Raw genomic sequence first — 27,269 nt, forward strand, 5'->3', positions numbered from 1 at the left:
GGAAAAAAATACAAAACTTATTAAAATCATTTATTTGACTTTGATGTTAGCTATTCATTCTGAGGCAATAACAAATCCCTGTAGACAAACATGCAGATTCATACTTCTTATTTGGATCCTGATCCAAAGATTCCTTTTTACCTTTAGTGGACTTTGGATCAGGTCTCAGTTGGTAAAACGAAGAAAGAGGTTCAGTTTAGGGTTAATTAATAAACTCATCTACAACAAGACAAAACGTAATACAACAGAAAGAAAGCAAAATAATGCCATTTCCCCATTCTAATTTTATTCTTCCCAGGAAGGCTTATGTTTGGATTTGAATTTGACAAAGCTTTCTAAACTTAAATTCAAGTTATTGCTCAAATATAAAATCCAGAGGTAGCTCAAAACTAAGTGAGTCACTGGAGTGAGAAAAAAACAAATACCTTTTAGGTAGCTGTCTAAATAAATGTTCACAATGGGGAATATATAGCTGGGAAACCTGTTAGCAAAGTTTTTTGATGGCATTGTTTACCTAAATTGTAATCCTTCATACTGCTTTCGAAGTACTCTGATAAACTAACAAAATACAGCAGAAGGTTATGTTCCTAGAATAAATAAAAGATAAATATGCATTATAGGGCAAGGTCTGATGGTCTTTTAATTCAGAAGATCAATTTTTGTGTTGTTTGCACAAATACCACAGCCCCCAAACAAATGTATAGCTCCATAGCTCATAAGTTAGTTATTTTATATAAAACATGGGTACAAACACCCTATGTTTTGCTCCTATTCTTCTTTACCCCTTTCTACCAACACGCTCCTTTTTTCCTACCCTCCTTCCTCCATCCACATTTTTTCCATACCTCTTCTGCTCCTTATCTTCTATCCTCTTTCTTTACATTAGGAAGAGTAGGGGCCTGATCCAGAGCATACTGAAATTCATGGGAGTATTTCCATTAACATCAGTGGGGTTTGGATTAGGCCCCAGGCCAGTGATCTCTGAAGCACTGTGCGACAGTGAAGAACAACACACATAATGTTAATGAAATTCTTGTTAAACATAAAAAAAAGAAGCACTGGTTTATAGCCAATATGGAATATGGATGAAGACACTGAACAGATTGAACAGTCCTGTATAGTCAGGAAATTCAGCTTTAAGCATATTGACTAAAAATATAAGCCTACAATCACTGCAATGCTAAACACCCCCAAACAGATCCTATTCACAATAAGCATTGCAGATACTAAACCCTTAGTCAGATTTTCCAAAATGCTCAGTACAGAAAATTGGGACCAGATTTTCCAAAACCTTCAGATCCTGTTTAGGTACCTAAATTAAATGATCAGATTTTCAAAAGTTCTCCGTACCCAGCTGCTTTCATTGTTTTCATCTTTGCCCACATCTCATACTGACTATTAACCATCTTGCTTTTTATACTTGACAGCATTGTGGTTAACACTGTTTGTATTAGAAGTCATTGCTCTGAACGGGAGCTTCTGGGTGCTCAGGTTTTTTCAAATATCTTGACCCACAAGTGAAATTTACCCTGGGCAAAACCTATACACTACTTAAGATCCACATAGACTGAAATAATTCCTGGGCCTTGTAGTGGCTGCTTGCACAGGGGTCAAATTTATGCAGAACCCCAGTCCTACTCCCTCTGAAATGATTTGAAAAATGCTGATTGATTCCCATGGGAACAGGATGAGGCTCTAATTTTAGAAATAACCACATCCTTTCTTTTACACTGAAATCCTGTTGTACTAGACAAGTCTCAAACACAACTGGAGTGCTAGCTCTTTTGATGTTCAACAGGTGTGATGGGAGAGTATGAACCAAAGATTGAAGTACGTTTTCCAGAAACAACATATGCAGCGAAGGGTTCATCTGTTAAACTGGAATGCTTTGCCCTTGGAAAGTAAGGAATTTTTGGTTTTGTTTTAATGTTTGTTATTCAACAGTGATAGTCACTGTGAGTTGTGAATATCTTTAGAATGCTGGGTCACGGTGGAGATTTTTTGATTGGTTGTCATCAAATGTCAAAAATACATAGAAAGGTCCTTTAAAAAAAACAACCCTTATTTTGGTTTATTATTGTTTCTGTATTAAATATTCACAATGATGCAGGCCAGCACACAAACAAAAATCTGAAGCTGACCTAGTGGCTGGTTTTGTTACAAACTCAGAACTAAGACTGCATTCGCTGAAAGGTTCATCAAGCTGTGTAAACCTTGGAAGGAAGCCCAAGCCTTAGTTTAGAACAATCTTGGGTTGATTTGCAGTTTTCAGTCAAGATCATGTAAAATACTATGTGAAACCAAATTTTGTGTTCAAATTCACATCTCAAAACAGAACTTGGGATGAACCCATGCCTATTGAAGCTGAACGCATTGTAAGGAACCTTCCAAAATGGAGCTACTGACGTTTGTGCAGTCCACTTTATAACTACTGTTGAGAGGTGCTGATTATCTCTTGAGAGGTGCTAAGGATCAAACCTCACATTATAGTCCATCAGAGTTAGAGGTACTCAGCACCCATCAGGACTGGACCATATCCTCTAGGCATAGTATTTATAGGAATCTATTGTGCTTGTCCAAAAGGAGTAGTTGAAGTAGCTTGACTTTCTACCTCATACTTCACAACATGTTGTTTAGTATGACATTCAGTCAGCAATAGAGTGAGCCAGATCCTCAGCTGGTGTAATTCAACTGGTGTAATTCAAATTGGTGCTGTCCCAATTGACACCCTCTGATGATCTGGCCAGTTTCTAAGCTATCCTGTTGCATGATTAATTGGCGTTTTCAAATAAAAAGCATGTTCCTGTTTTGAATATTAAAAGCAATTAACTGACATTTGTAAAGGATAATTACAGATAAACTGGAACTGCTTAGAGATGGAGAAGGTGTTATATCCCCTTCTCATAGTACGTCAAATGTTGCTGGGAGTACAGTTCTTCTGAGAGATGATTGGCCCTTTCATCTACAACATGGGTCTTTCTAAGAACAGTGTTTATTAAATGGCATTGAATTGACTGGAACTGCTATGATAAATACATTTTGGGAAAAAAAATTGTAATGGGAACTTGCTAAACACTGTAGTGAATCTCTTCTTAGATTAGCCATCAATGCTCACTTCACTATAATGATATGCTTTCATCAAACAGCAAGTTATCCAGCTCAATAAAGGGACAACAGGATGAAATTCTATGGCCCGTGTTATACAGGAAGGCAGACTGGATATTCTAAAGGTCCTTTCTGGCCTTAAAATCTATGAACTGCAGGAAACTGCAGTTGATTTGCTTTCCTAATTTTAGTTCTGGTCTACACTAGGCGGGGGAAAGGGTGGTGTAGATTTAAATTATGCAACTTCAGCTAGCTGAAGTCAAAGTATTTAGATCTACTTACCGCAATGTCTTCACTGTGGTAGGTTGACTGCTGATGCTCCCCTGCCGATTCTGCCTAAGCTTCTCAATCTGGTGGAGTACCGGAGTCGACGGGAGAGCACTCGGCAGTCAATTTATTGCATCTTCACTGGATGCGATAAATCAACCCCCACTGGATCGATCGCTCCGGAGGTAAGTGTAGACATGCCCTTAATCTCCATGTCTAAGGAAGACAAAGATCCCAGGAGAGCACTCAAGATCCTTTCCAACATGTCCTGTAGGGATCTGTGTCAGTTAACGCAATAAATATAAAGTAGGTTAAGAAGATCAGAATGTTCCCTGAGTAAATATTTTCTTTAGAAAAGCCCTCAGATTGTTGACTTCTATTTAGTTTTCATTCACTTTGACAATCTGTTTTAAGGTTGTGAGCTTTTAAATGTTTAGAGCTTTCCGGAGGTTAAAAGGCTGAGTTGTAGAGAAGACAAATTAATCAAATGTTCCTGCAGAAACCACTGTGAGAAGAAGAAAAATAAAATAAATTAACAAAACAAACAAACAAAACTAATAGGAGGAAAAAAATCAACAATTTTTATGACAATTTCTCCCAGATTAGTTTTCTACATTTAACAAATCTGGTTCCGCCTCTGCAAGACTGTGATTTTGCTTTATATACTTACAGTTATGCACATTTAAAGCCTTGATTTAAGAAAGAGTGGGTGAGTCAGTGTTGGCTTTACATTTCAAAGGTTTAAGTAGGAGTTTTATCAGATGTATGGTGAACATACAACAGAAAGAGATACTGGCTACATGGAGTCATCTCAAAAGGCATGTAAGTTATACATTAAAAAAAATGTTGCCATATTATTTCAGGGAGTCCAAGAAGGGCATAATAATGTGGTGCATGGGGCTTGCTCACATTCTGGGCACTTTGTAAAAAAAGTTAACATGATCTGACTATCCAAAAGGAGGTGAGGCTAAGGCTAAATCCCTTAAACAGTATGGTATTCTCTGAGTTGTGTTTGAAACAGGGAGCAAGTTATAGCTGTTCAAAGCAGCTTCTGCTACTCCACATATGTAATCACAGCTGATATCGGTACTGGTATGGTATCTTTGGGGTACATTCAGTAAGTACCAGTGACTACTGTACAATAATAAATAAATAAATACGGGTATCATTGATACCGTACTGACAATATGTACTGAGTGGAACAAGTGTGTATTGGATGGGTGCTGTTTGGTGTTCAAATCTGTGTAATGGAGTTTTAGGAGAATATTTCCATTATACATTTGCTATAGTACAGATATACTCTCTTTTCTTTCATGCAGTCCTTGATTTTTTTAAATTGAATTCAGCCATGCACCACATTTCTACCAGCATGTGAATATGTGAAAAGACACCATTCCAGAGTTGACAAGCATGTACGAGAACAGCAGGAAAACAGGATAGTATATGCATCATTCTGAAGCAGGTTACATAGGGCCATTTATTAAAGGAAGTTAGGAGCGTAAATATGCAAATATATGCTCACTAGAATATTCAAAGGCATCAGGGTTCCTAACTCCCCCTGATTTCATCTGAAGTTAGTCACCTAAGTAAAGATGGGCAACATTTTTTGACCAAATTCTTCTCTTTTTTTGGCAAAAATTGCAGATTTAGGTCAACCAAAAATTTAATGAATGTGTGTCAAATTTGCTGAATTGGCCAACCTGTTCACCCACCAGAATAAATAAATAAATAAATAAATAAACAAACAATTCTAAAAAAAAAAATCAAAATGTGCTATTTCAACATTTTATAAAGAAAATGTTTTGTTTTTTCCTATTCAAAATGACTTGGTTTCAAAATTTCCTTTCCTTTTATTTAAATACATATATATTTTAAAACCTCAAAGTCAAAATAAAGCATTTCATTTCAGATCTAACAAAATATTTAGTTCAATCCGGAATGATTTTTTTCAACTTATTCATTTGCCAGTAATTGCAGAAAAAAAAAAAAGTTCATTACAGGTCAACCTGGAACATTTCTTTTTCTGGACCTCTCAGCAAACCAAACAATCACTTCACACACCTCTAAGCGCTTGGGGGAGGATAGCTCAGTGGTTTGAGCATTGGCCTGCACAATCTAAGGTTGTGAGTTCAATCCTTGAGGGGGCCATTTCAGGATCTGGGGCAAAAATTGGGGATTGGCCCTGCTTTGAGCAGGGGGTTGGACTAGATGACCTCCTGAGGTCCCTTCCAACCCTCATATTCTATGATAAGCCTCAGTGCTTTTGAAAATCCCACAAGGTGTGTATAGGCATCTGGCACTTCATATTGTCTAAACATATCAGCTCAACATTTTTTTGAAATATACCTCTTAGATAGCTCAGCTGTTATGAGGTATTGTCTCTCTTAGGATTCAGAACTGCATTCGCATTATCCACTCATATATATTCATACTATTAGTCCACTTGGGTCAGCCAATGCCATCAGCTCTCAATGTCTTTGTGCTGTGTATTACAGAGATCTTTCACATTTAAGCTGGTGATAGACAACCTGCTGTACTTTTGCACTTCAAAAGCCTTAAATGAAAGTACTTGCACAGTGTTTAGAGAAACACGACCTTTTCCTTTTCTGGAACATAAAACCACACCACTGACTGCTGCTCACAAAACACATGTGCACTCTAAGATATAAGAGTGTGAGAACAGAGTTAAGTTTGAACTGTAGACATTGTTTGTATTTTCTGACTTCTGAGTCTTTTGTTCTTAGCCATCCCATTGTATTAACCCCAGTTTAATGGAGTCTAAATCGCAGTAAGAATGAAGATGCTGACTTATTGGCAATTCTATGATTAGACTTCTCCTTTTTGCTTATATGCAGTGATCTAACATTTCTTTCTAAAAGAATATTGACTTTTTAAATATATCTTTTCCTCACTACAATATTTCCTACACCCTGGACATAGCATGTAAATTAGTATATCAATGATTGGGACCTCAGGTAATTCTGAAGCATCTCAATTAAGAATTAATCATTTTACCTTTACTGCAATATTTATGGCACAGTGCTGCAAATAACAGTAAAGAACAAGCATTTCCAATTAAAAAATGCTAATAAATATCTCCTTCATTTCTAATTTCATTTTCTTCTGTGTAGCTTTTCAATACTAGCACTGAAGCTGTTAAGAAATAACCAAAAAAATGGTGTTAGATAAAGACCTTAGCCTCTATGCTATGGCTTTTTATTTTTTTGGTAACACTCTGGGGCACTGTAAATGATAAATGATCGTTATCTGCTATTACAGATGGCAAAATGAATATAGGTATAAATACATAGAAAGGACATTATAGCTGAAATGTTGACCCTTAACTCTAGTGTGCTGGTGGGTGCCACATATATAATAATTGAGAGTGAGAAAACAATACCATGTAGAAAATTTCAGATTCCGAAATCTGCCAGAAACTAATAACAGAGATCAAATTCATCCAGTGACTTAAAAAACTAAAGGACTAGTGGGGAAGCCTGGGGGTGGGGGTGATCATTAGAATTATTCTGCCTCCAGAGGTAAAGTCTCTTGTTGAAGACCTGCAGTCAAGCAAGAAACAAAAGAAAAAATTCAGGTAATAAGTACAGCTGCATAATAAATTGTCAGTACTAGAAAGAATGATTTACCATTAATTGTAATTAATGGACTTAATAATTCATGACTTCAAAATCCATTAGTCTTGATTTGGTTTTGTTTTCCTTAGTAGTGGTGATTCAGGAAAAAATGTCATGATAGTTTAGATCAAGATAATTAAGGTGGTGTATTTATTATTATATATACACAAGGAATGATAATACATTAACAAGTGGGATAGTAATGGATTGGTGTTAGTTTGATGTAAATGCAGGGTACATCCGATGATGTCTGGGGACTTACTCTTCTTGTAAACGAGCGTAACTGGAGTCTGAAACTGTCTCGATTATTATTATTTATTACAGCAGGATTAAAAAACATTAGGTGACAGTGAGAATTAGAAATGACAAAAGACCTAGAAAGAGGTTTTATTGTATCAAAAATTGTTTTTCTATCTCTAGTTATAAGTGAAAATAAATGTTGTGCCCATTATCTTTTGGTTGTATGGTTCTGGAAAATTGAAGGTCAAAGGATAAATTTAGCTTCCTCTGTCTCTTACATTATTTGACTAATCACTGGTGCCGGAACTTGACCCTCCCTCAACTTGTCCCCCGCAGATTTTTTTCCATCCAGCAGAATAATAGATTCTGGCGGGGGGGTGCTGCTATTATACCTTTCACCCAGCAGAGGCTGCTGTGTTGTTAGAAGAGCGGGCAGCTGGCTTACTACCAGAGCAGCCACCTTCAGAGAAAGAGGGGGTACTTTGGCTCCCCCCCGCAACTTCTACAAAGGTATTCGTGCCCTAGGCTATAATAGATATAACCAATAGTGAAGTACCAGACTGAAGAAAGACCAATTAATATACTGCGGGGGGAGGAGGGGGTGGAATCCTTCCAGAACTCTGCTTCACTGGCACTTTGGCTGCCAAGAAGAAGACAATTTTTTGTCACAATAGATCTCAGAAATCAGCAAGTTGATTGCCAAGAACGTGAAGGTGGACAGAGCATCAATATTAGATTAACTTGGTTGAGGCGGTTTTCTGGTAGATGGAGAAGCTGCATGTAAGTTAGCTGTTCACAAAATATTGGAAGGACAGGAATGTACTTCCAAGCTAAAAACCAACATTAATATCAAATTATAAAAGAAGCATGAAGGATCCCATAATTAGTGGTGAATGGAGCAGGCAGTATTCCATCAAGTTTGGAGCAGGCAGCATTCAAAAGTAATTTTCAAATCATGAATCATCTACTGACAGTGAATTGTATGCTGGAGAATACAACAAGACTCTGTGTATAGCTTCCCCAGACCATGAAGGAACCTTTGACTTTTAGATGGAAAATAAATTAATATTGAAAGTGTTGGATGACTGGGTGGGTTGGGGGACACAAATATCTTGCATCTCCATCAGAGGAATAGCAGTTACATTTATGATTAACTAGAAGGGTGAACAGAATAAGACAAATGAAGCATTTAAATGTGTTTTAGTTTCATCATTTTGCACAGAAGGAAACTGAAATTCAGAAGAGTTACTTGACTAAATTCCCGTGACCACACAGCAACTCAGTGGCAGAACTGAGTTCTAAACTTCTGAGTTCCAGCATTGTGTTCATTTTACTGAACAACATTACATCCATGCGACATTAAAGGTCACATTTTAGAATTAACTGTATCAATAGTGCTAGATATTCTTACTTTCATTTTGAAAGGGTTTACTGCAATAAAGGCTCAGACACATTGCCTTTAACGCCAGAAGGGACCATCATGATCATCTAGTCTGACCTCCTGCACATTACAGGACACAGAACCTCACCCACCCACTCCTATAGTAGGCCCATAGCTCTGGTTGAGTTACTGAAGTCCTCAAATCTTGACATGAAGACTTCACATTACAGAGAATCCACCATTTACTCTAGTTTAAATTTGCAATGACCCAGACCCCATGCTTCAAAGGAAGGCAGAAGCCACCCAGGATCTCTGACAATCTGACCTGGGATAAAATTTCTTCTTAACTCCAAATATGGTCATCAGTTAGACCCTGGGCATGTGGGCAAAACCCATCTGCCAAACACCTGGGAAAGAATTCTCTGTAGCAACTAAGAGCCCTCCTCCTCTATTGTCCCGTCTCCAGCTATTGGGGATATTTCTAATAGTGGTCATGGATAGGCTGTATGTCTTTAGTCCCATCATACCAACCCTATTATAAACTTATCAAGCTTAGTCTTAAAATAAGTTAGTTTTTTCTTGTCCTCTTCTAGAGTTTCACTCCTTTGATAGGTAGGAACCTTCACCTAATTTCAGTTTGGTGGCTGAACAAAACAAATGGAAAAAAAAATCATTTCAGGTCAAACTGAAACAAAAATGTTTCAATTTTTTCAGCAAAACTAAATGTCAGAACAGTTTTGTTTTGATTTTGAGTTTTTAAAAAGCATTTTAATATTTATGTTTTTGATAAAATGAGGGAACTGCCAAAATGAGACACCTTTCCAGAAATGCTTTTTCACCCTGACCTGGGCCAAATGGGAATAGCAGCATGCTTACTTGTGAAAATAAGCAAAATGGCTCCCGAAACAGGCACACATGCTGCAAATGCAAAATTCACTTGTATTCTGACTGGCAGTAACCCTGTTCATAGCCATTTCCCATATAGATTATCTCTGCTAACATCAGGAATAATACTTTTGGGAGCTTGTGTATATGGCCATTGCTGGATCAGAGAACATACAAGCACATACATGGGGACCATATAGCTCAGGCCCTTTGAATCATAACCCAGAACACTTATCATGGGGGGTTCCCCATCATCTTGCCACAGTTTTTGGACAGAGATAGCATTGTGTCTATACTCTCCAAACATGCTTACTAACTATATAAAAAACGTACAAGGTCTAGCTAACTCTACACACTGGTACTCTGCTAGGATCTGGTGGCTTCTGAAATAGAAGACATGGAGGATCACTAGAAGGCTCCTGTAGTGGGGCAGTCACCCTCCTCTGGCTCAGAAGGGGTTAAAAGTCAGCACTTGGAGAGGGCTGGGGTGGAGAGCCAATCAAAAGGGAGGCAGACAATCAGGGCCAGGCCTATAAAAGGGCTGCAGGGCCAGAAGGCAGTCAGTCTCTCTCCAGCTTTGGAGGCAGATGGACCTGGCTGTCTGAAGGACCAAAGGATACCTTGGACAGCATAGTGCTGGGGAAGGGCAGGAGGAGCTGAGGGAGCTCCAGCCTGGCAAACCCCCAGGCAGAGGCCTTGCTGTCAGGGCTGGAAGAGGTATTAGGGCTGTGGGGAGGCAGCCAGGGAAGGAAGAGGCAGCAGGTCCAACCCCCTGGCTGATGATGAGTGGTCACTTCAGACTGCAGCTTGCCCTTGTGGGAAGGGGCTAGATGAAGACTGGCAATGGGTCACTGAGGCGAGGTGGGCTTAGGAGATTGGGGTTCCATGGGGAGGGGAAGACCCCGAGTGTGGGAGCACTGCTGTGGGGCAGTACCCAGGAGAAGGGGCACCATGGGCTGGGAGGGATGCAGGGCCTGAAGTACAGAGGTGGAGACCAGGAAGCAGGCACTGGTAGGGAGACACCAGCCAGCAGGAGTTCCAATGTGCAACAAATGGGTTGGACAAGTTCTAGCTCACACTCCTGATTCAGGGAATGGATATTTTTGTTGATGCTCCGCACACTAACTGCTAGAGACAACAGATCCTTAGCATTACATCAGCAGTTACAAACTCCAGAGGGATCATCTCCATCTCCCTGTTGTACTGCTTGAGGTGGATCACTTGATTCTTGTCACACTTCTGACCAAACATCTCCTGCAGAGGAATGGAAGCCTCAGCTGCTCTCCAAGTAATAAAGCGGAATGATTGGAAGCTTGAGCCCTTTAATTATTATGCCCTTTGGAACTTAATTCTTTCGTGAGTCAGTATTTGATGCAGACATTATAGGAGCTTTCAAATCTCAGCTTTGTCTCATTTGTTTAACCAGGCATGGTTTTAATTATCTAAGCTGTAAATTTAATTTTATTGTGAAATGCCCAGAGATGCACAGCATGAAAGATGCGACAAAAGTACAGTGTGATCGACTGGCTGTTAGGCTATCTGTGCCTTCATTTCATGATGAGATGGAACTTTGTAACACCATAATCTGCACCAATAGGAAACACATTTAAATTGAGGCCCAGTGTGATAAGACTTATCCTCCAAAATAAAGTATTTTTTGTCTTCTTTTCTAATTTAGTAACTTATGGATGCGTGACTCTGCAGTCTGTGCTGTAGAATATGAATAAAAGTAGTAGTTGTGGCCAGTGGCCCTAGGTGCTCTGGAGCTTTCAGACAAACTATAGATTTATGTTCACAGACCTGCACGCATTTATATACTGTGCTTTCTTATTTTGGAAGAAAAAATCGAGACTTTGCTGTCTGTGAAGTGCAATGCATTTTAAAATTGTCCTCATTGTTCTTAGGCTAAAATAAGTAATTGTTTAGGGCGGGGAAGATTTGTAATGTCATTTAAATCTGTAGAAACCAGATAAAAAGCTGCCTTGTTCAAAAAATAGTGATTGAAGACATGGAAAGTCCATGCTAATGAGTTACCAGAAAAGCCAATGGAAAAATGCAAACCTTCTCAAACAGCCCAGATAATGCAGATTCTATTTATGTATGTTAGGCCCATAACAGAAACACTGATCCTACTATAGACTGTAACAGCAGTCATTTAACCTATAATTTGGGTTGAAGAAGGTCTGCTGGAACTGCTGTCCTCGTAAATGAATTCTCTCTCTTTTGCTAAAACTAGGCCACTCGCTCGGTCTAAGCCTCTACTATGAGAGAACAAAGTACTGTTGAGTATTTACTAATGTAAATAGTGCAAAGTTGATAAGCCAAATGCTGAGTTTTACTTCTGTCATCCTCAAAAAGAAAAGGAGTACTTGTGGCACCTTAGAGATTAACCAATTTATTTGAGCATAAGCTTTCGTGAGCTACAGCTCACTTCATCGGATGCATACTGTGGAAATTGCAGAAGACATTATATACACAGAGACCATGAAACAATACCTCCTCCCACCCCACTCTCCTGCTGGTAATAGCTTATCTAAAGTGATCACTCTCCTTACAATGTGTATGATGATCAAGTTGGGCCATTTCCAGCATAAATCCAGGTTTTCTCACCCTCTGCCCCCTCCCCTCCCCCCACACAAACTCACTCTCCTGCTGGTAATAGCCCATCCAAACTGACCATTCTCCTTACAATGTGTATGATAATCAAGGCGCGCCATTTCTAGCATAAATCCAAGTTTAATCAGAACGTCGGGGGGGGGGTAGGAAAAAACAAGGGGAAATAGGCTACCTTGCATAATGACTTAGCCACTCCCAGTCTCTATTTAAGCCTAAATTAATAGTATCCAATTTGCAAATGAATTCCAATTCAGCAGTTTCTCGCTGGAGTCTGGATTTGAAGTTTTTTTGTTTTAAGATAGCAACCTTCATGTCTGTAATTGCGTGACCAGAGAGATTGAAGTGTTCTCTGACTGGTTTATGAATGTTATAATTCTTGACATCTGATTCGTGTCCATTTATTCTTTTACGTAGAGACTGTCCAGTTTGACCAATGTACATGGCAGAGGGGCGTTGCTGGCAAATGATGGCATAGATCACATTGGTGGATGTGCAGGTGAACGAGCCTCTGATAGTGTGGCTGATGTTATTAGGCCCTGTGATGGTGTCCCCTGAATAGATATGTGGGCACAATTGGCAACGGGCTTTGTTGCAAGGATAGGTTCCTGGGTTAGTGGTTCTGTTGTGCGGTTGTGTGGTTGTTGGTGAGTATTTGCTTCTGGTTGGGGGGCTGTCTGTAGGCAAGGACTGGCCTGTCTCCCAAGATTTGTGAGAGTATGTTGGGTCGTCCTTCAGGATAGGTTGTAGATCCTTAATAATGCGTTGGAGGGGTTTTAGTTGGGGGCTGAAGGTGACGGCTAGTGGCATTCTGTTATTTTCTTTGTTAGGCCTGTCCTGTAGTAGGTGATTTCTGGGAACTCTTCTGGCTCTATCAATCTGTTTCTTCACTTCCGCAGGTGGGTAGTGTAGTTGTAAGAATGCTTGATAGAGCTCTTGTAGGTGTTTGTCTCTGTCTGAGGGGTTGGAGCAAATGCGGTTGTATCGCAGAGCTTGGCTGTAGACAATGGATCGTGTGGTGTGGTCAGGGTGAAAGCTGGAGGCATGTAGGTAGGAATAGCGGTCAGTAGGTTTCCGGTATAGGGTGGTGTTTATGTGACCATTGTTTATTAGCACTGTAGTGTCCAGGAAGTGGATCTCTTGTGTGGACTGGACCAGGCTGAGGTTGATGGTGGGATGGAAATTCTGTCATCCTGTAATAGTTCACAGGAGAGGAGAAATGCATTTCAAATCATGTTGGTACAAAGGAAAGGGGGGCGGGGCGGGGCAAAAGGAGATTTTGTCTTGAAAGATACCCAAGGAAGTAATTATAAGGCTCTGGTATGGATAAGGAAAACAGGAGGACATCTTCAGCTCAGGCCTCGCTAAACCTTTGAGTTGACAGATTGACTGCAGAGGCATTTTTCCACAGTGCCCTTCCTCTGGCCTTGGTGTCTGCTGAACACTTTCCTTATTCATGAATAGTGATTGCTCAGATAAAACAAACCACTAATCGGGTAGGAAATATTTAAATAATCATTTCTGGATAACAAAGTATGAGTGAATACACTTAATAGTTTTTCTTTTTTTTTGTCTTCTTTTATCCCCTCCCCCCAATGGTCCCTACTTTCTCTTCATCTGTTTGCCAGCTAACCCCCACCCCAGAAGATACAGTTTTTAAAAGTTTAGCAATTCACCTATTGTTTAATATGCAATACCATTTTTAAAAGCCTGCCATGGTCTCCTGCCTGTTATCAATGGTTTCAGTCAATCTATAGCAAGATCCACTGCAACTAATCTTTTTCATAATCTTGATCACAATAATGAGGGGCCAGGCCTTTTCTGCACACTAACTGCAATTTTCACGTGAGTTTAAAAAGTAGTGTGTTTTGCAATAATCCAGTGCATGGAAGCAGATCCCTGGACAACAGTGAGCTGGTCTTCATCAGCAAAAAAGAGTATAACCTCCTGCAGAACCACAAATAATAAAAGCAATCATTTAACTTTGTAATAAAATTAATCAGTTTACAGCCACTGCTATCTGACCATCCAGAAGAGACTTGGGGCCCCAAAAGTGCTGTAGGTTACAATCCTGCACAACAAAAGAGGGCATAGCACATTAATTGTGGGCACTGATAAAATCTTGCTTGCTTCCTCCAGGTGCTTCCCTTGCTACTGACATTACCACAGTTTTAATTCAGTTAAGACTCCTTCAGCTAGCTCTCAGCCATTCCCCAGTCTCACTTAGAGTAACTTGTTTAGCTACATTGGAGGGGTCAGATTAGAATCATATATATATACACTCAGGACTGTGGCTAAATGCCACAGTCAGGCCCAGAGTGAATTGCGTATAGACGCACACTGGCTGTGTAAGCAGCATAGTTATGATGAAATACTAAGATAGCTGGATAGATCACGGAGTTCTCTAATAGCTCTTAGAGGGTTTTCAGCTAAAGTTCTGGTCTTGATGCTATAATTTTCTGTTTCATATAGCAGAAAGGAGCTTAGGTTAGAAGTCGTTCTGCTGCACAACTTATCAACTTCTGCCAGGACTAGATTGCTGAAAACATTTGCAAAGTTTTCAGTGCATCTGGTCTTAGTTTTGAGTTCGCAATGGTACCCAAACCAAGTGAGGTTTGCATGATTTTGTCTTTCATTATATTTCATGGTGCTCTAACTGTAAATTGTGGTGTGCACATTTGTTTTTTCCTACTTAGATAACTATATTTCCATACAGATAACATTTGACCTCTCTCTCAATATAATTAGACACAGACTCATACACACTATAGCTTCTACTCTACAAGTGGATACAGGTCAGTGACCCTGACTCTCAGAGCCCAAGCTTTAGAGTCCTCCCTGCGAGGTGGAAGGGTCGCAAAGCTTGGGCTGCAGCCCAGGCTCCAACGTCTACACCGCAGTTAAACAGCCTGAGCCCTGTGAGCCTGAGTCAGCCAGTTGTGAGGTTTTATTAGCAGGACAGACATACACAATGAGGCTCCATGCAGGAGCACAGATCTGCCCATGAAGATGAACATGCAGGATCGGGACATATACTTACTGGTCCCTTGGAACATGTATACAACAAGTTACACAAAATATATTTGTTGCCATTGTAAATTTTAGAACGGAATATTTTCTGATGACATTACTAGCCACAGGGAAGAAAAATAAATAAAACCCTCCAGCATTCAGTCAAAGCCTCTTCAAAAAGCTGTTCCCAGTGTAATAGATCTTCTACAATGGAAAAGCAGCTTACTTTACTTTTCAGTACCATGAAAGGCAACCTTGAAATGCAAGACTATTAATATTTCAAAGTGTTCTGGTGACACAATAAATCATGAAGGTGAAGCGTGTATTGTCTGTGATATTACCAGAAACTCAAGAAGCATTTATAGCCTTGTTCACACTTGACTATTTTTTATCATATAGAATACATTGATCCAAACGTAAATGGAAACGATAAAAAGCTATAAAATGCGAAACAAGGAAATATTCTCCCTTGTCTCTTTACCTTCTTCCTGACACAGTCACTCATCCTCTTTTCCTGTTCTTTGCTCATTTCTCTTTTTTTGTACTCTCCCTTCACTACATCTTTTTATGTCCTTATTTACAGCTCTTCATTCCTCCTTTGTGTTCCTGTCTGAAGTTTCATCATTCTGATTAGCGAGGAGTATCCGAAATGGTGCAGATTGGTTGGTTTTGTTCTGAAAATCAACCAATAATTCAGATGCTTGCATGAAGATTAGTTGCCCTTTCAAGCTTACTGAGCTCTCTCTCTCTCTCTCTCTCTCTCTCTCTCTCTCTCAGGTATCAGATGGCAGGATTTGGTCCTAAAAGTTGAGCAGATCTGGGTGAAGCAGTACTGGCTGAGGCTGGAATTTTCAAAAGCACTTAAGGGGCTTAGGAACACACTTCCAATGACTTAGGAACACACTTCCAATTGCCTGTCAATCGGATCTGTGCTTCTAAGTCGCTTGGATGCCTCTGAAAATCCCATCCTTGGAGACCACTTTAAATAAAACTTTTAGAAATGTGCAAGTGTTTTTAAAATTTATTTAAAATCCTTCCTTCTTCCCCCTGCAGTTATTGTTAAGGGATTACACTTTATCTTTTCTCTGATGTATTGATTGAACTATCCCCACATCTAATGCAGTATAATTATTTAGTCCAGTTCCCAGTATTAGCTGGAAGAGGAGTGATGGACACCCATTGGCAAGGAAAATCAAACACTACAAATCCAAAGGAGTCCTTGAAATCCCAGATTTTCAGCAGGAAGATGAAGGCTTTTATGAGTGTATTGCAGGAAACATTCGAGGAAGAAACATTGCAAGAGGTCAACTAATAATCTATGGTGAGCAAATGGAATTGTTTTTACATTAGAGTATGTTAGCATTTCAAAATAGTCTGTACAAGACTAAGATAATGAAGTCCGTTAGCCCCTTGCCAGGAGATATCAGTGAAGAATACAGTTTCAGGTTAAGCTGATTAATAAAAGGATTGGAGGTTTGAAATGACCTCTGAATTACAATTTAAACTTCAGCGAGTACAAGATATTGTGTATTAGTATCAGATTGAAAAATGTGGGCTGTGCCATGCTGCAGCTATGAAAGTTAATATAAGGCAGAAAGAAATCTCATGTATTTACATGAAACATTAAGGGATGGACAGAGAATTTACTCTCAGCCCATATCATGGGGGCAGCATGTAGCTGTGATGTCCCATGAACATAGGGAAGGAACTGTGACCCTCTGATCTATACCAGTAGCAGATTCCTTCACCTACCATCCCAGTTTAGCTGTGTTGACCAACGTGTTGTAGAAGGGAGTCATTCTCCAACTACCCCCTTGCCCACCTGCACAGAAGTGTAGAGTAGCAGCCCTATGAAACCAATCACCACTCCTATTCTATGACCCATGATGCATGTAGCCCTCACAGGAAAATCAGGGGGCATCCTATCACCTTTGTTCTCATGCATGGGTACACAGGACAAACCCACATTCTTTCCCTAAATAGCAAAGTATGGCACTCTTCTTTATAGGCCGGAAATAATTTAAAAGTAAGGAGAGTAAAGAAAAAAAACAGGACAATGAGAAAGGATCATTCCAAACTAAGCTCTCTGATCCTGCAGGTGGCTCTATGTCAGCAGACACTTCTTTCTTTCTTTTGGAAACTTTCATTCTAATGTACAGAGTCTGGTTTAGCTGACAGGCTAACAATCTCCTGGTTAATGTCAAAGCACAGGTTTATGCCAGGAATAGAACAGTTTGCTGCTGCTTTAATTGTTGTTGATGGTGATGCTTTGATTGGGGTTGTTTTGTTCTCATTGTCTAGTTGTTTTCATAGAATGTGAATCAAATGGTTGGATTACATTTAGCAGATTACCTTGCCAGGACTAATAACTACAAATTTAATTATACAATTATGAATGGAGTAAATGCAATTAAGATTGCAAGCTTATTAATTGTGCTTTGCAGTTTCATTCATAATTGTTGGTAGGCCATGAAACGTATATAAATAGCATAGATATTTTCACAAGCATTTTTCATGATTTTATAAGCAGGCTGGCATGATTTGTGTGATTTACTTCCTCATGCTTAATTCCCACACTGTTAATTCCCACACTCCCATTCCCTCTACCCTGTATCTGTCTGGTCTATTTAGACTAAGTTCTTTGGGACAGGAACGGTCTGTGACATTGTGTTTGTACAGTGCCTAGCACAATGGGCTCCATTCTTGGTTAGTCCTCCGGCACTGCTGTAATAAATATGATTCACAATTAACAGTAAGCATGGTCACCTTTTACCATCTTGTTCTTTTATTACAAATGCACATTCCCAGTGCAGGGACTGGACTCTAAGAGTGGTTTGCATCCAGGGATGAACAATTTGGGGACACAGAGTCAGGATTCAACCAATAACTAGCTGTGTATCAGGAATAACACTGAAGGATATTTTGTCAAAGTATCATGTTCTGATCATCCCCTGAAAATACAGTGATCTTTGTTAATTAAGGTAGGACTGTGATTGGCCCTTACAATGGAGAGTGAGATGGTATGTGCACAAAGAGTCTCTTACAGGAGAACACAGTGACGGCTCCCTGTGTATGCCTCTCAGGGATGCCTATCAGCTCAAAGAAGGTGAACAGTAGCAAGGAATAAGAGGTATTGTGCGCCTGCTCTCCTCTGTGCTAGTCTCTGGAGCAGGATCAGCCCACCAGGGAGAGCAGATGTCATCATCCTGTCACAGTCCCCTGGTTCACTGAAGAGTTCACAGAGGGATATCTCCCAGTGCACCCCCCAAGGATGCAGTTTGTTATTTATTATTACTTAGGGTGACCAGATGTCCCGATTTTATAAGGACAGTCCCAATAGTTGGGGCTTTTTTTTTATATGGGCTCCTATTATCCCCCACCCCCATCTGGATTTTTCACGCTTGCTATCTGGTCCCCCTATTATTACCTGTATTATTACCTGTAGTGCTTAGGAGCCCCAGTCATATTCCAGGATCCTATTGTGCTAGCCGCTGTACAAACATAGAACAAATAGATGGTCCCTACCCAGAGAGTTTATGATCCAAGCATAAGACAAAAGACAACAGATGGATACAGACAGATCGGGGAGTACAAGGAATCAATGAGACAATATTGGTCCATGTGAAAGGCTGTAAACTGAGCAAACCAAAAGCCTAGCTTCTATTTACAATGCTTTGCACTTTTTGTCTTGTTAATACAGCACTCCCTGAATGGGATAAAAAAATCCAAAATGCCTATCTGTCTCTCTATGACAGCTTGTTTTGGGAATGTAAAGCAAGTGGAAAACCAAGTCCTTCCTACAGTTGGTTAAAAAATGGCCAACCCCTTATGCCAGAGGTAAGATACAACATTTTTTACATTGTTTAGCAGATGGGTTTGACTTTGGCTTTTCTAAAGAAAAAAACAAAAAACAAAAACACCTGATCATTTTGTGAGTATTGTTGCCCCTTCTTAAGTGGAATTATCCAGTCTGTCTTTGAAGAAGGAGATGTTATTTACAGCCTGCCATTTTCTAATGGTATTCTTTTAATAAAAGAGGGATAAAATACTCTAAAGTCTCACTAATATTTTTCACCGTAGTTACAGTACATTGTAAATGGAATACTTCAGGCAACAAAATGTAGAATGTTATTGCTCAATGGACTAAATGGATAGTTTGCAGATGAATGTACGGTGAGTGTAATAAAATATTCACTCTTTCACAGCACTATGCTTGCTGAAACTATCGTAGAAAGCTACTTTCCACCCTAAGATTTATTCTATAGTATAGGTCCACTGTTTAACGAACTATTTCTTTCTGACCACATAGCTGGTCATCTCTACGTTATTTCTGCTTGTGTGCATGTGATGCTGTACCCTTCATTTTGTCTGAATAACTCAAAAATGAGTCAGATGAAACATGGGGCGGGGGTGGATTCAGCTTCTGAGTGAACTGCTTGTATTACTTTTTAAAAGGGTTTTTAAATTCATAGATTTTCTGCTATTAAAAAAGAAGAAGAAGAAGAAGAAGAAAAAAAATACATTGAGAGGATAGCAAACACCCTGCAGGTAGAACTAACTATGCAGAAGATATCTGTAGCCAGAGTCTTGACGAAAAAAGTGGATAAGTAATGTGTGTTGTTAATTAGTTAGCAATATACCAGCTACATAACCCCAGGCTATGCTCTCATCAAATTTTCAAGGTTGGATTGGGTCAGTACGTGGTTGGGAGACCTCCAAGGGGAAGGAAAAAAACAGGATGCTGAATAAATTGTTTTTGCTGACTCAATAGGTGGCACTGTTTCCTATGCATCAATGTAGTAACAAGAGGACATTGAATAATCTCTGCAACTAGCATTATCTATTAGGAAGTTACGTATGAAATGCATAGACTAGTTCACAAATGTATATTTTATTTTAGATGCATACAGTATTTCAGCTGGGGATTCTATTACATACTGTAATGCTGTGTGGTGCACTCTAAATTCTATGGAGACAGTGTAGCCAGTCTCAAGAATATAATAATAAAACAAATCTGTTGCTTCCAGACCTGCATTCAGTGATGGAATTTATATTCTGTTGTTGTGGGTTTCTTTCTCACTGATTCATTTTGGAGAGAGTACTCTCTCTTGCTTTCTGGTATTCTACTTTACAGTGTGGCTTTTACTGTCCCTGTAGGATAGTGATAGTAAGACTTGAAATATTTGATTTTAAGTTATGTTAGTAGTATGGCACCAGTTTTATTGTGTGCTGAGGAAAAGTGAAGAAAAAAATTGTTTAAAGCATAGAAACAAAAATGTGGGCCAAATTTATCCCTAGTGTGTGTGTGTGTGGTCTTTATTTGTTTTGTCGTTGTTGTTTTTACTTCAGCAGCACTACAGTGTTGATACATTGGCCTAGTAAAAGCTGAAATTCAAGCTAAGCATATCCAGCCTCCACTAGATGATCTGTGCTGGCTGCCTGTTGGTTTCCAGGTGAAGTTTAAGGTTAAGACTGTCATGTAAAGCCCTAATTGACTTGGGACCTACCTACCTAAAATGCTTAATATTTTACCGTTTGATAACAAGGATACCAAACTGTAGTTATGGATCAAATTGTTGGACAGTAACTATGTGTTTTCACAAATTAAGTATATCAGTAAATGATCCAAAGTTGGAGGACTAAATGTGCTTATCAATGGAAAAAAAGTCCAAAATTTTATTCTGATTGTGAGGATCTGGTTGTTTTCACATGACTCATGCCTTAAATGTTTTAGGCAATATTATCTAAACTGCTGGACACCTGAAATGTTTAACTGATGACTGAGGTCAGGTTTAAGGAGAGTTTGTTTATTTAACTAACAATAAGAAATAACGTTGTGTGCTGTTTTGTAGCCGTGTTGTTCCCAGGATATTAGAGAGACAAGGTAGGTGAGGCAATATCTTTTCTTGGACCAGCTTCTGTGGGTGAGAGAGAGACAAGTTTGCAAAGACAGTCGTGATGCTGTTGTAATCTAGCCTAGCTGTATTCTCTGTCTTAGTCTCTACAGCTGCTTCTCTATGTGGGAATATGTGAGTGTTAGCTGGGGCAAAAGATCTATCTGACTTTAAGATTAAACTTGATAAGTTTATGAAGGAGATGGTATGATGGGATAACATGAGTTTGGTAATTAATTGATCTTTAAATATTCATGGTAAATAGGCCTAATGGCCTGTGATGGGATGTTAGATGGGGTGGGATTTGAGTTACCCAGGAAAGAATTTTCTGTAGTATCTGGCTGGTGAATCTTGCCCATATGCTCAGGGTTTAGCTGATCGCCATATTTGGGGTCGGGAAGGAATTTTCCCCCAGGGCAGATTAGAAGAGGCTCTGGAGGTTTTTCCCTTCCTCTGTAGCACGGGTCACTTGCTGGAGGATTCTCTGCTCTTTGAAGTCTTTAATCCATGATTTGAGGACTTCAATAAGCTCAGACATAGGTGAGAGGTTTGTCGCAGGAGTTGGTGGGTGAGATTCTGTGGCCTGCATTGTGCAGGAGGTCAGACTAGATTATCATAATGGTCCCTTCTGACCTTAGTATCTATGAATCTATAAGTGACATAGCATAGTGTCCTGCAGGTTGTGTGGCATATTTATGATTTGTAATAAGGTAGCCCTTGATCATAATCCTTAAATCATTAAGGGAAAGTCTAGAGAACATACAGGCAGAGTGAATATTGGCAAACATCATATTAGTTCCATGATTTAAAGAAAACAAGAGGAAAGGTTTATTTGGAGGGAATTAGGTAAACAGCAAGGGAAGTGGAGAAATCATTGAAGAGAGGAAGGTGAAGAGAAGGGAGGAGAGGAGAGAAGGAGAAATGAAGGGAGTATTATGGGCAGGTGGAGTGAGACTGAGGTAAGTGACTGTTAAGGAGGGCATGAGTGACTGTTAGAGAGGGTGTGTGAGGGGTCGAAGCAAACAGCCAACCAACAGAGAGGAGAGAATGTGCAAAGTAAAAACTGGGAAACAGTCTGTTGACATCATAAATGTCCAAAGGCCCCTAATGCAGCTTCTTCTTCTGTATCTGCTCCTGCCTGCTGAGTTTCTGGCTATACACTGGAGCTTTTCTCTTCTCCAAATCCACATGGATGGAGGGGAAGGGTGGACTACATGGGGAGGGGTCTCCCTTCAGATTTCTGTCTCTCAAGTGCTGAAGGGGGTAAACCCCTCGGGGTCTCATTTTCCACCTCCTGTCATGGTGCATCTGTCCCTGATGCAGCTGCTTTGGTCTCCGCTTCGTGTTAAGCATAAGCCTTTAGCTCGCAATGCAGCAATGCCTTTAAACAATGAGACTTCAGCATGTGCCCATAGTTAAACATATGTTTAAGTGCTTGGATGAACTGGGGCCTTAAAGCTAGAGCTGGCCGAATAATAAATTCCTTGGTTTGCTGGCAATTTTAATAAATTGCCAAAGAATTCATTTTGGGTCAAGCTAAAAACAATTATTTAAAAATGTTTGGCAAATGAAAAATTGAAATCAAAACATTTGACCCCTGACTAATTTTTTCAAACTTTTTTATAGGTTTCAGAGTGGCACCCATGTTAGTCTGTATTCGCAAAAAGAAAAGGAATACTTGTGGCACCTTAGAGACTAACAAATTTATTTGAGCATAAGCTTTTGTGAGCTACAGCCCAGTTCATCGGATGCATCTGATGCTGTAGCTTACGAAAGCTTATGCTCAAATAAATTTGTTAGTCTCTGAGGTGCCACAAGTACTCCTTTTCTTTTTGCAAACTTTTTTATGTGTGTATTTATTAAAATAAATTAAAGAAAGTTTCTAAAATAAAGGTCATTTAAAATAGAAAAATAAAATATTTTTCTTTTTAAGTTTTTTTTAGCTGAAACAATTAAATCAACATCTAGACAAATTTGCAAAATATGTTGGTGTTGCTGAATCTGAATTTTTCTCCCCAAAAAATTTTCATGAGAAAAATTTTGCTTAACTCCTCTTATATCATTACAGCCATCATGTAACCTTTATTCTAAGATATATATCTGAGCTAAGCTACTTGGCTTCTTTCTTTATTTTTTTTTTAATTTTCATAGTGTTTTAATAAGCATTCAAAAGTAACAAAATCTCAGCTTCTGACTCATGACCACCAGCTTTTATGTTCACTTCTTCAGACAAAATGTTTGCTTGTTTTTCCTTTATTAGGAGAGAATTCAAATAGAAAATGGAACTCTTACCATAACTATGCTGAATGTATCAGATTCTGGCCTCTATCAGTGTGTTGCGGAAAACAAATACAATACAATTTACGCCAATGCTGAGTTAAGAGTGATAGGTAAGTAAATGAGTCAGCTAGAATGTAAAACTAATTTCGAAATTCTGAAATGAAGAAATGAAGAGAGCTGACTGAATACTTCAAACACAGATTTTGTGGACTATTTGAATTCCACAAGGCTGTTTAGTTCAGCTATCCCTTACTGTTCGCAAACGTTTGGGCAAACGTGTTTTGTTTGCGTGAATGTTTGGGAGAAAGGATGTTCTTTATCAGTATTTTCATGTGAGCAGCATTTCTGTGGGTGAACAAGGGTGCTTATTGTGTGTTATTCCTTACTTACTGGAATTAGTATTTGTTATTCTTCAATTTAAAAACACCAGTCATCATTTCAAGCGAGCAAAAAATGTCATGTGATTTAAGCAAACAGCACAATTAGTGCATGTAATCTCAATATGAATCTCAACAACACCCACAGGCTGCAATTTGTTCACATGTGGTGAAATTCATCCCTGTACAGAGAGTCATTTTGCAGCCTATACAACAATCAGGTCCCACTTCAACCATCAAAACACGACCTCCAATTGCACTAAATGTTGCGTAGGTCTTGTGCTGCTCCTCGCAGCAATATTGAATTTCACCCACAAATTATTTGACAAATACCTGTGAATAATGAATGGATTTCATATATCAAGATCAGATCATGAACAGGAAAAAAAAATTGAAAAATTTATTTGCAATGAATAATCTACACTCTAGCAATGAATACAATGGACTAGATTCAGGCTTAATGCAGTTAATTCTGCTCAAGCTTTTGGTATGTCTACACTGCAGCTGGGCATATCGATTTGTAGTTCCTGTAGACATATCTGCTTTAGCTGTTAATCCAGCTAGTTTGCTAAAAATAAATTGAAGATGCAATAGTGTGGTCTTTAGCATGGGCTACACAAGCCTATCTGACTCTGTCTAGGTACACACTCACTGTGCAGTCTGTTAGAGCCCTGCTAAATCACCTCATTCCTGATCTAAAATAAACATTCCTTCCAGTCCTCAGACTGACCAAAGCAAAGCCTACCACAGAAAGTTGGGCTATTCTCATCCTTTTAGAAAAAAGAAAAGGAGTACTTATGGCACCTTAGAGACTAACAAATTTATTTAATGCTCAAATAAATTTATTAGTCTCTAAGGTGCCACAAGTCCTCCTTTTCTTTTTGTGAATACAGACTAACACGGCTGCTACTCTGAAACCTGTCATCTGGTAAAGTTCATGAAACCCATCTAATCCTTTTGTTTCCAGGTGGACAAAATTCACAAAAGGCAATATAAATAGAAGACTTCTAAACAGGTTTAAGTTCCTAGAGTTCAAATAAAAAACTTGAATTCAAATCTGCAAAGGCAAAAAGGCAATTGGATTCACCCACTATGTTCAGCAAAAAGAAAAATTCAGAAAATTAATTTGCTTTGTCAGCTATATCATGAGTTTCTTCATTTTTTCCTTTCCTTTTCTTTTTTGAAGCTTCAGCCCCGGATTTTTCCAATAATCCTGTGAAACAAATGTCAGTTGCTCAAGTTGGGGGTGAAGTTACCATTGAATGTAAACCAAATGCTTCTCCCAGGGCAATTATCAACTGGAAAAAGGGCACCAATGTTCTGCGACAAAACAAAAGGTACTTTGGTAAACTGATTGCTGAGTTGTTTGGTTTTTTTTTTGTTTGTTTGTTTTTTTTCTGGTATCTGAACATTGGTAAGTATCACTTTTGATAGCTCATTGCTGGAATACTCTAATGCTGCAGGCCTATTCATCATGAACTCTAGCCATACCATTCTAGATAAAAAGCTGATTGACAACAAAGCTGGGTTAAATATATTTGGGTAACTGTAAATTCTGTCTGTGGGACACATGCTTTGCTTTCTTGAACAGCTATAGCATTGCAATATTCTCTGGGCCATCTCTTCTTACCCCATACAAAGCCTGATTGAATCAGCTTCATGGTAGGGAGATCAGTGGAGGTTTGAGTGGATGAAATCTACCTCCTGGCTCCAGATCAACTGCACAGTAGCTTTATAGGCTGTACTGTGACCCATGGCTACATCATTCACTGTCTGTGCCTTTAATACTTAAGCAAAGAAATTTTGGCAGTGGATCAGCAAAGCAGTAGAGTCACTTGCCATGTGCTGGCCCTTCTGCAGGAGTCCTCCACCACAAACTCCTTTGTTTACCTGGAGCCACCCATGTTCATGCCTGCCTGACACCCTGGGTCCTAGCTTGGCTGACCAGCCTGTGCTGCAACAGCTAAACTGCTATTTTTAGCACACTTGCTTGAGCAGGTTTAGCATGAGTCTGACTACCTGCTCTGGGAATCATACCTCCCAGCTGCAGTGTAGACAGACCCTAAGATTTTAAGGAGAGATCTACCTAAGATTTTCAATCACCCATACAGGGAAACATCTATCTATCTATTTCAGGGTTAATAAATCCTGTTATCTATACTTAAATTTCCATAACACTCTTTTAAATTATAATTCATTGGCATTACACCAACCAAATGTACAATGTGGAGATGTGTCTCCATATTCAATATTGCAATTGTGTATAATGGCATTAAATATAGGAACAGAGGGCCTGATTCTCCATTTGTTTGCACTTTGTGTACTCATTTACACCTGTACAAAGTGAGTGTAAAACACCACCAAATCAAAAAGAGAGCACTTTGCATCTACTTTGCACAGGTGCAAATCATTACACAAGATAAAGTCAGTAGAGAACATGGCCCAGAGACTGTAATATAAGATGCTATTAAACAACAGAAGTTCCTAATTATTTTTCCTCTGAGACAATAGCAAAGAAGCAATCTTTAAATTATGGGGAAAACATTCAGCTATTACTTACCATAGTATCATTTTAATTAGTGTTTAGCCATATCTTTCAGATGGTTGAACATAGTGTATAATCTAAAAGTAACTAAGTCCCTGGCCAAAATGCTGCTTCTGTAATATGCAGAGAGAATGATTGGGCTTCCTTATGTACAGTAATAAGGAGATAAAGACAGCCTACACTTTACAGCACCAAGGTCTGCACTGGCAATGAGGGTCCCATCTGATCTGCATGTGCATGAGCATGTTATATATATAAATCCAAGTAAATATTATGGCTGTGTGCATGTATGTTTAATTTTATATATCTATATCTATATCTATATCATTATTAACATTATATATATATATATATATATATATATACACAATATATATACAATATATATAATGTTAATAATGATATAGATATATAAAATTAAACATACATGCACACAGCCATAATATTTACTTAGACTTATATGTTCCCTGATAATGTTAAATTATTAATAATAATTATAATAATCTTGCATTTATGGGCATCCATCCTGAACAGCTCCAGGCACTTTCACTAAAATAAGCCAAAGAAGTATAATTTCCATTAAAAAGGCAATAGTTGGGTGTTTGAATTCACCAGCCCCCCCATTCCTCCCATGCAGTTAAAGCGTATCATTTGGACATAAGGTAACATAATAACCAACAATCGCTTGTAAATTGCTCCTTCTCTTGATTGTTAAATGATAAAGTAGCTGTTGCCACAATTTTAAAGATGATAGAGATGGTTGTCTGTAGTAGAACTCTTCCAGAAGTACCATAGCATGTGAGGTAGCATACAGAAAATGAAGTAAAGACTTGTCAGGGTTTTTTTTTTTTTTTCTCACCTAGCAAAATCATATGTATCTTTACTTATAAAAAAAGGGGGGAAACATCCCCTCTAGCTTTTTATATGTATATTTTAATTCTAGCAGGACACAAAAATTTGAACTACTTTAACTAAAGGTTACCTGAGTTTCTTTTCCTATTTTATTGTGCAGCATTTATAATCTCCACGGACCCC

General features: G+C 38.9%; 1 protein-coding gene across 1 annotated transcript in view; it reads left to right on the forward strand.

Moving 5' to 3' along the window:
• Positions 1 to 27,269, forward strand: part of CNTN6 (contactin 6) — a 228,069-nt gene that overhangs the window by 142,076 nt on the left and 58,724 nt on the right. Inside the window, exons 7-11 of the mRNA XM_073351147.2 lie at positions 1,799 to 1,901; positions 16,275 to 16,459; positions 18,839 to 18,975; positions 23,293 to 23,422; positions 24,876 to 25,026. Coding sequence (XP_073207248.1) covers positions 1,799 to 1,901; positions 16,275 to 16,459; positions 18,839 to 18,975; positions 23,293 to 23,422; positions 24,876 to 25,026 — 706 coding nt within the window. The remainder of the gene's footprint in view (positions 1 to 1,798; positions 1,902 to 16,274; positions 16,460 to 18,838; positions 18,976 to 23,292; positions 23,423 to 24,875; positions 25,027 to 27,269) is intronic.

Source organism: Lepidochelys kempii, chromosome 7 (genome assembly GCF_965140285.1).
Source record: "Lepidochelys kempii isolate rLepKem1 chromosome 7, rLepKem1.hap1, whole genome shotgun sequence".
In the NCBI taxonomy this organism is placed as follows: Eukaryota; Metazoa; Chordata; order Testudines; family Cheloniidae; genus Lepidochelys; species Lepidochelys kempii.